At 43.3% G+C, this 9,475-nt stretch overlaps 1 protein-coding gene across 1 annotated transcript in view; it reads left to right on the forward strand.

The window, feature by feature from the left end:
- Positions 1–355: 355 nt before the first annotated feature.
- Positions 356–9,475, forward strand: part of LOC144238793 (uncharacterized) — a gene marked incomplete at its 5' end in the record, with an annotated part of 10,533 nt that continues 1,413 nt past the window's right edge. The window contains 3 exons of the mRNA XM_077772706.1: positions 356–466; positions 1,071–1,196; positions 8,003–8,050. Of these exons, the coding sequence (XP_077628832.1) occupies positions 356–466; positions 1,071–1,196; positions 8,003–8,050 (285 nt within the window). The remainder of the gene's footprint in view (positions 467–1,070; positions 1,197–8,002; positions 8,051–9,475) is intronic.

The following is a 9,475-nucleotide window of genomic DNA, read 5'->3' on the forward strand; positions in this document are numbered from 1 at the left end:
TCAGAGTCACCCTTAAACAGGAGTTACAGGTGACAAAATCTGTCCTATTGATGGAACTGGATTGAAGTCAATAAAAATGGTGTTTGGGCAGCTGAGTTTGTAGTATGGTTGTGTGTTTCAGACTTGAATTTTATATAAGACTGTAAGGTGAAATTTGGTGAGTAGAGACGAGTGAAGTTAAGTGTACAAACATCCTTTTTGTCCACGGTGGGTGTATTTCTAACACTGGTCAATGCCGCCCAGCAAACACCTATTGCAGTACAACTGTGCGCCTGGCCTGGGAGGGAGGCAGGGGGACCTGTGTCCTCAGGAGCATCACGACAGTAGAGTGAATACACTTTTCCTGATCACTCAGGGTCCCTGGAGATTCAGGCCTGGTGTCCTGGAGGAGCCCCACTGGTGCGGATGCGGGTCATATTTAGAAGTGCAGGCAGAGCTGAATGTGCTCCGGCCCAGCTGCAAGCCAGTAACTCAGTAGACGCACAAGTCACGTCCTGAGCATTAACGTCAAAGACCAAAGCACAGAAGGCCCATTAGAAGAAACCAGTTTGTACTTTCTCTGTGGTTAACAAGCACGTTTTAGGCAGTAAGAAACAAACACATAGCAGGTCATGCAAAGAGCTTTGCTATCTATTTCTGAAGTAAGTCTTTGTCCTTTGTCCTCTGGGAGTGTTAAAAAAACAAAAACCCACAAACCCAAAACGGCAACACTTAGCTTAAAGCCTCAAGTCATTCAGTGTAGACTTAATACCTAACCCAAGTACAGTTTCAATGCCCAGGAAGAGTAACCTTTAACCTGTCAACGAGGGAAACTCCTAGTCAGCACGAAGTACATTCCTAATTGACCCCTTCCTTTCCCATGAAGGTGACCTTGCCTAAATCAGTGGATCCATTGCTAATAATTTCCTTTTCCCACCTCCTCTCTACTGTACAAATTATTCCTTTCCTGTCCTCCTTTGGGGCTCCGGCCTACGTGCTAGATGGACTGCTCTCTGATTCACAGAGTGGTTGATTACTACAGCCATTGCATCTTTAACATTTACTTGGTTGAATTTTTGCTCTTTTAACAGTTTTGGCGGAGGCGAAACAATCGGAAGTGGACCCCCAGGGGCGTTCAGACACAAGGCGAAACACTGGGGTGGTAACTGTGAGCCCTGTGGGTTCTCTGTCCTCCTCACCGGTGACCTGGGCTGCGGGTGAGTTCCTCTTGGTCTAAACCCCTCCCCTTGCCTTCAGGTTGCTGATCTAATGGGCCTTCCTTTCAGGACAGGTCAGCTCTGGCTGCCGAGGCTCATGCCCAGAAGCCAGTTGAGCTGGCATTTTTTTCTAGAACGCTGCTGAGCTGGCATATTTGACCAGAGCCCAGCTGAACTGGCAGAAATTTGTGCCTGGAGCCAAGCCCCGAATCTGTAGATCACACTTGCCCTGGTGGAAAACTCAGCAAGTTTAGGGGAATTGTTGGTGGCGCACACAGACTAGTGTTGTGTCCTGAACGCAGTCACGTGTCTTACCGCCCATACGCTAATGTGCACATAACTGTTTCTCTTCATTCATTTAGGGAAAGGCTACTGCTAACTGGGATCTCAGAGGTAAAGAAAGCGACAAAAATTGGTGGGCACAAGTCACACATTTGAAGGCTGTTAGAGTGCTCACTACCTCAAGAACAACCCCTTGATGGTATAGGGAATGGGTTGGATCAGCACTAGGTGACCCATCAATCTCCAGAAATCCTCTGTGCAAGGATTATACTGTAAACACACACAGTCCCCAGCTTGGGTCTATCCCTTTTAGGTGTTAGTTTGGCTCCAAGTCTTAGCTAATGAGGTCCTTAAATTCTACAGGATCAAGCCGACCACCTTCCAATACACCTGCTTTTCTTCATCTAAGAACTAGGGTCCCAGATGTTTAAGATATGATTTCCAATTAGATAAGGCCATATAGGAAGTGCACTGCAGTGCAAGGGTTTTACAATTAAAGACAGTAGGACACCTCAGTTTAAGTAGCAAGCAGAAGCTTCCTAAAGGTTGTAAAATTTCAAGGCCATTTCACTGAAAGATTCACTGCAATAGGTTAGTGAAGAATTGTTGATGGAAAGGGCACTTACAGCAGAAGTCTCTAAGATGGACACAACTCCTGCTTTGCAGTTTTTCATTTGAGGACTCACTCTAGTCTAAAATGGTTTTCCACTCACAGAAGACTACACGGTCATAAACACAAGTCTGCCAACTTAAAGCTGTTGTATCCCATCTCTACCTTCAAGGAGGGCCCCAAATGAACGTATCCCAGAGTTGATGAAATTGGGTGACTTCTGATGCGTTATTCCCTTCAATGGCCAAGTAGAAATTCTGGTAAATAGGAGCGCTGCAGAATGGATCCTACAAAACCAGACAGAAGCCAGCAAAGGGTGGGAGCTCTAAGCAGAACCCTCTCCTTCCGAATCTCTGTCCGCAGCGTCTGGTGCAGCGAGGATAACAGATTTCCAGTCGTCCCACCCTTTCCACACGCACCCCCACTGCTTGTGGATCCTTCCTCTCCCATAGACGCCATTGCCTCCTGGCTGGTGTCACCCTGCGTCACTGCTCTTAGCTCTCTGCCTGCCTGGGGTGTGCGGCTCCTGGGTTCCTTCCTTTGGCTGTCACTGTGGGTGGCCCTGGGTCTGGGGAGGGTAACATCCTTACTCCGTTCTCTGGGGACCCATCTTACACCCAAGGGGGGCTATTCCATCTGCCGGGAATACTTAAAATGTAAGCCATGCACTCAGAGGGAAGGGAGCAATTTGAGGCTCATGCACTTGGATCAAACTTTGATGTCATTTCACGTAAATCCAAGTCTGAGTCACTGAGAGCAGCTGTCCTGACAAATGTGGACAGAACTAGACACGCAGCTCTGGGGGCCATGCAGAGCTCCCCCGCCCGTTCACCCACCCCCACTTCTCCGGATTCTGGGAATGGGCTTACACAGGATCGGCTTTAGGAAAGCAAAGTCCTTCTTGGAGACACCTGCATTCTTTCTCTGTCCTCAGAGTGACCCATCTTCTCATGTCTTTGAAATGTAAACATGGCCCACAATTGCCTGGGACTGAGGGAAAGTAAGGCAAGACGCCTTTTTAAACTACCAACTGCTAAAGGTCTCCTGTGCCTAAACCCTGGTCAGTGTCCTTCCTAATTCCAGGGACGCATGCATACCTGAATATTTTCTCCATAAATTTTGCGATAAGTGTCAGTGATTCTATGATCATCGCAGCAATCTGTGTGTCCATAGACACACGTCGTCACTGTGAGGTATTTTTCTCTCTGCAAGTGTGGTCAAGGTTAGTTTGCAAAGAGCTCTATTTCCTTGGTTTTTGTACAAACACTTGTTGAACTGGACATTCTAAATCTCTCAGAGAGATAGAAACTAGCCAGATGTGTTTCAACTTCACATGATCTGGGCAAATATTCGGTTGTTGCTTTCAATAAAATAGACATTTCTCTATTGCTTTATCAGCACTACCATTAAAACTTTCAAGTGCCGGCTTTACTAAAAGCCAAGCAAGTGGATGTGATCTCAGGTACAAAATGTTAAAAGAAAAGAGCTTGGGGGAATGACGAACTTTGAGTTTTATAAGTTTATTTTTTATGTATTACTATTTTCATTCCAGTTAGTTAGAACACAGCGTTATACTAGTTTCATGTGTACAAAATAGAGATACGGCACTTCATTCATCACCCTGTGCCCCTCAGGATAGGGGCACTGTAATCCCTATCACCCATTTAACCCTTCGCTCCCCAGGTCTCATAACACTTGTATGGGTGATCTCAGCTAAACTGTTAGGAACAAGTAAATGGAGTACATGTAAATAAGATTTTTAAAAATTTAGATGCTAATTTAAATGTTGGGAGGCTAAAACTTTAAAGTTGTGTTGAGTTAGAGCACCTGTTAAATTAAGTTACATTCATTAAATATCTAGATCATTTCCAAGTATGATAGGATAGCAAATTTTGAATTAACGAACATGGGTTTATCTGCTTCTGGAAAGTGAAGTTACGTGTCGGTCTGCTTGTAAATGTTATTTTGTGCTTTACTGAAAGATTGTTCTTTGAAGAAGCACATGTGTCTAGAAATTATGAAATATATTCATAAGTTTGCCAACCTAAAGAATACTGTTTACCAGTGCACACCTGCTTCCCTGTTAGTTTTCATTAAAAATGAGGGTCTCTAAGGGTCAATAATTCTAATAATTTAACGAGGACTACCGGAAATAGAAAGGGAAACAACCCAGAATGCAAAGAAAGTAAGATGTGTGTTTGCAGTAAGAGAAAGTATGATGAATAGAGTTATATTTTTGAGGGCAAATATATAAAGGGATTTTGTTCTGCAGCGAGGCTGGTCATCTAAAGGGGGCCAACTCAGGACAGATTCTGAATGTAAAGGAGAAAATGGTAAAGGTTTGTAAAACGGGGATGTTTGGAAAGGGATGTTATATGTGGTCAGGACTGACTGAGATTGGGATGAAGGATTTTCAAATCAAAAGCAAGCAGGTGTAGCATTAGGATTTGGCTTCTCTCTGTCATAAGGGCAAGAGGTTTTTTGGGTTTGTTTGTTTGTTTGTTTGTTTGTTTTCTTTAGTGTTTGAGTCTCATTGACCTGGTACGTTCCAAAGCTATGCTAAATTAATTTGGTTTCTTGATGTGTTAAGTTACGTGGGAAGTATTGTCAAATAAAAACACATACTAAGGGTTTCTTACAAATACAACGTAAGGCACATGGGGATAAAGTCTGAGTTCTGCCAGACATTTGCTGTCCTGATGTCCTTGAACATGGCACGAGTCTGCTTCTGACTCAGAGAAATCAAGGTGTGCAAACAATGGCAGTGTGTTCGAGAAAGAGTCTGGGCTGAGGGAACATCAAGACAGCCACTTGGTTCCTCCTGGCTCCCGGGCAAACCCCATTTCCTTGGGTTTTGTTTTTTCATTCCTTCGCCCACCATGGGGCTTAAGAGTGACTTATATTATAAACAGACATCAGTGGTAAGACTTCTAAAATAGTACAAAGTGGCTTACAATCGGTGTCTAACCTTTCAGGTGCATAGTCCTAGAAAAACTGTTTTTTCTCCAAAGGCTTCAGACCTCCTCCCTCGAGACCCTTTGAACACCTGCAGCCACACTTCACGCCACTGCCACTTGGCGGGGGCTGTCCACACGCCCTTGTCATTGTTGGCACATTTCTGGGTGGGTTAAAGCCTTTCTCGGACTAGAGGCTGATGCCGTCACTGTGGCAAAGACACTGTTAAAAGTGGGTTTCCCCCTCGGGGCCCATCTTCTGTGATGGCCATGGACCAAGGCTCTTATTTTAGTGGACAAATAATAGGAGCCTGAAGGAAAACCTTGCAAACTTGACCTTCTCTCCGTGTGCCACGTTCTACTGATCCCTGTGCCACATGTTAGTCTGTCCACCTAGTGTACGTCCGTCATGTCTCATACTCAAGGCTGTCATTACCAGGTTAAGGTAGTCTTCCAGGATCACAGTTAAAAGGTCACAGTTAACAGCCCGGTGATTGGGTATTTTAGACACGTCGTCAGAGGAAGACAGCCCTCGAACCCCCAGTGGGAGAGAGAGCTTCCCGGGTGCCCCTGTGTAACACTAAAGGTAATGAGGCTCGGGCACACATCGCATGGTAACAGTTTCCACCTGCCCCTGGTCCTGACAGACACTGACGTTTCTGACTCAAATGGAGAGAAAGTGAAGTAGCTGACAGGCAGGGAGAGTGCTTATGCTCAAGACAAGGGATCAAGATCTCACACTTTAACTAAACACGAAACCTTTGCTCCTTCTTTTCTTTCCAGTGAATGACCTGGAGAGATGACTCCATCACCTGTGTCTCCCAGATCACAGCCAACAAGGATAACGTTCCGAATTGTAGCAAGGTTTAATTTCAGACTCGGAGAAAATCTACCCTTGTTTGTAACTTTGTTGAACCTAAATAAGACATCTCATTGATTGCCTCCCTTCAGTTTACACCCTGAGTTAGAAGGGACCTAAGAGGAAGCTTTCATGACCAGGATTCACTCCTTTGGTTGGGACCTACTTCCCTAGCTAGGGATCAGTGTAAATGAGGTTTGATCAAGACCTTCTCCTTCATTCTGAAAATTGTTGCAGAATCTCTTACTAACGCAATGGCTGCCCATCAAATATCCGTAGACTCTGGCCAAAGTAATCCTTGAAAATAAGATAGCCCTTGATTATCTCTTAGCTGAGCCAGGCTGGGTCTGAGCTCTAAGCAAGACCACTCTCTAGACCCAGATTAACAGACCTGGGAGACTAAAACTCCAAGACACCAGATCACTGGACAAGCCACTTGGCTAAAAAGTGTGACAGCTTCAGCAGAGTCTTTCTTCATTATTTGATTTTAATTGCTTTGCATCTTGGGGACCATGGCCTCAAATTGCCCTTCAGACATTGGAATTGTCTTGTGTCTAGTAAGCATCATCATATTCCTGGTGCGTATGTTCTCTTTAAAGCTTTAAATGTAAGTTCAGAAACAGACAAATGGTCTCTCTAAGACTGGAATATCTCAAAAGAACAAAGAGAACGACCCACCCTTTGGGGTTAACCCAAAAGGTCAAGGCCCGTGAATATCACAAGAGCAGAAACAAAAACTGAGACCCTCAGAGCAGCTGCTCAGAGTGATGTTAATATCCACCATTTTTGGTCTCATCTCTCAGTTAGGCTGGGGGTCTGATCAAAAGGCTGGGCTGTTAAAAAGAAAACCACAGACTCAAGATGGACTCACTTAGCTGAAGGCCCCACGTCCATCAACCAAGACTCCTTACCCACCCAACTGCAGTTTCAACAGCTAGTACAGTAGCCTTTGACCAGTGGACATGGAATGTCCTGGTCGGCACTAGGAAGTTGACTGGTTGACTCCTTCTGTTCTCCTTGAGGGGGTGGGGGGTCACCTAGCCTAAAGCAATGGATTCCTTGCTAATAACTTCTTTTTCCCTCCCTTCCCATCTCGAAAATCTTCTTTCCGTGTGGCCCTTTGGAGCTCCCCTCTACTTGCTGGACAAGAAGTTCCCTGATTCATACCCAGATCTGTTCCACAGCCAATTAAATCTTTCAAATGTACTCAGTTGAATTTTAGTTACTTCCCAGGTTTTTAGTTTGGCCAGCGATCAAATCAGGGTCAAGCAATCACCTCTGCTTTCACCTGGGCTGTGATGAGAGCGCACGAAATGATGTCAGTGACAATATTTGCTGTTGAAAACAGCATGAATGAATTTATTCCTACACTTACTGTATTTATGTATATCCTTTCCCAAACGTAACTAAAGTAACATTACACAGACCGCTCTAATTTTTCATGTCTACAGCTAAGACACAGAGAAGAACCAAATGAGCAAAACTTAAATTTAATGGAAACACTGGGCTGAAGTGACTTTTAGGTTTTCCTTTTTCCAGTGATCAGAGAAAAGTTAAAAGTGTAGTAAGTTCCTTAGTGACCACGAGGGTAAGGGTTATGGCATGTCTGGTTATGACATGTCTCACTTGGCACTTATTTCTGCAGTGAATGTTTCCCGAGATCTTCTTTTAACAACAAAATTAATGGGGCTTTCTGTTAATGTAATTCTATAGCAGATTTCTAGTGCTGCTTCTTGTAAGGTTTTTATTGTTCTGTTTGCAATAAAGGCTTGTATATGTGTGTGGATATAGATANTTACCCTCCAGTTGTGAGGAGAAAAAAAAGAAGATCGTGAACTTCAACATCTTCCTGTGCAGAAACACAGTATATGAATTGATCTACTGAATCACTAAAATCAGATCAACATTTCTGGAATTGTGGGGCTCTTACTTGTAATGGTTCTCCCCAGTTTGTTGACAGATTCTATATATGTATCTATCTGTCTGTCTGTCTGTCTATCTATCTATCTATCTACTCATCTCCATCCAACTATCCACAGCATAGACCATGTCAAATAATGGATATGAATAAGTTAGTAATACTTGCTTTCATTTATTTTAGAGCTCACTGCCATTAACTCCACAAAAGCTTCTCTGAGAGATGAAAATGGTAAGTTTTTCTATGTTTGCCTTTATGTTATACTCTAACATTTTTTTTTCCTCCTGATTGATCAGCTTAACTTTTGAACTTCCCCTGGCTTCAGGTAGAAATCTCACAATGTTTGGATCTTGCAAAATAGACTTAGTGACAACTTAAGTCAGTCCATGATTTCCCAGGTCTCATCTTCACACAGTAAATTCTGGCTTGGGAATGGGAGGGATATAAATTAGAAGTGCAGTGAGCATTTCTGAACGAAGCCTTTCAACAATGAACTTCATTCATTTCTGTGGTCTTTGTTTCTACTAACTGAGGAAAACACAGTGTCAAGTAGCTTTGAGAGGTTTTCTTTAGGTTTGTGTTTGCCGGTAGTTAATAACATGCACTAACCCCAAGAGGCCCTTGTTACAGAAGACATTGTGTGTCTTATGAGTGGGTTTTGTTTAAGTCTCTTAATATTCACTATGAAGTATTTTATTCTCATTTTACACATGAGGACAGTGAGCTAGAATTAACTAAGTCCTTCACACCACACCACACAAAAAGATCCGGGGCTTCAACCCAGACCCTCTGAATCGAGAGTTCTTACACTTACTCAGTTTTTATTCTTCCTCTAAATTCCAAAGCCAAGGCCCTGACACTGGCTGCACAGTTGGGGAGGGGGTGTGATGGCAGGGGTTCAGGTGCCAGAATCCAGATGTAAGCCCCAGTCTTTAATTATTTATTTGCAGGTATCTGGGTAGATTATTTACACTTTCTGAGCCAACCACAAATGACACAAATAACACCCAACTCGGCTACTGAAAATGTAAGGCCCCATATGTGTAGTGTCTAGCGAAGGGTATCTTGTTCAAGGCTACATGAGAAGCACTAGTTCCTGGCTCTTTTTCCCCATGAATGCACAGAGGAAATGATGAGAACATAGGCTTAATCCTGCTGATCTGGCCTCCAAGCCCAATATCAAGGGGCTCCTGGACTCTGGCTCATCATCATGATCGTCATGATCATCACAATCCAACTTTATCCATAAACACTTGATGTCTTGGGTATTTACTGCACATGAAGTATCAGAATTATAGAGTAGCTGAGAACGGGTCCTCAAGCGCCATGTTGCTTGGATTGAAATCTGGCTTCTTGTCCTTATTAGTTGCATGAAATCAGGCAAGTTGCTTCTCTCCCTATACTCAGTTTATATGAAAATGGAAAGCAAATAATAATCATCTACGTTATTGAAAAATTAAATCAGAACTTTCTATGCAAATTCTCAAATAAGTGACATTTAAGTTGTGCTTAATGAATAATCCTCTTATTCTTACATTGGCACATATTGGGGATGAAGAAGTACTAATCACTGTATATCACCAATGAGTTTTTTTCCCCATTGGACTATTCATTCTAAACCCAACCTTACGTTTTAATTCTTTGGAACTTTTGTAG

The sequence above is a fragment of the Crocuta crocuta genome, unplaced genomic scaffold, assembly GCF_008692635.1.
Source record: "Crocuta crocuta isolate KB4526 unplaced genomic scaffold, BGI_CrCroc_1.0 scaffold2083, whole genome shotgun sequence".
Classification (NCBI taxonomy): Eukaryota; Metazoa; Chordata; class Mammalia; order Carnivora; family Hyaenidae; genus Crocuta; species Crocuta crocuta.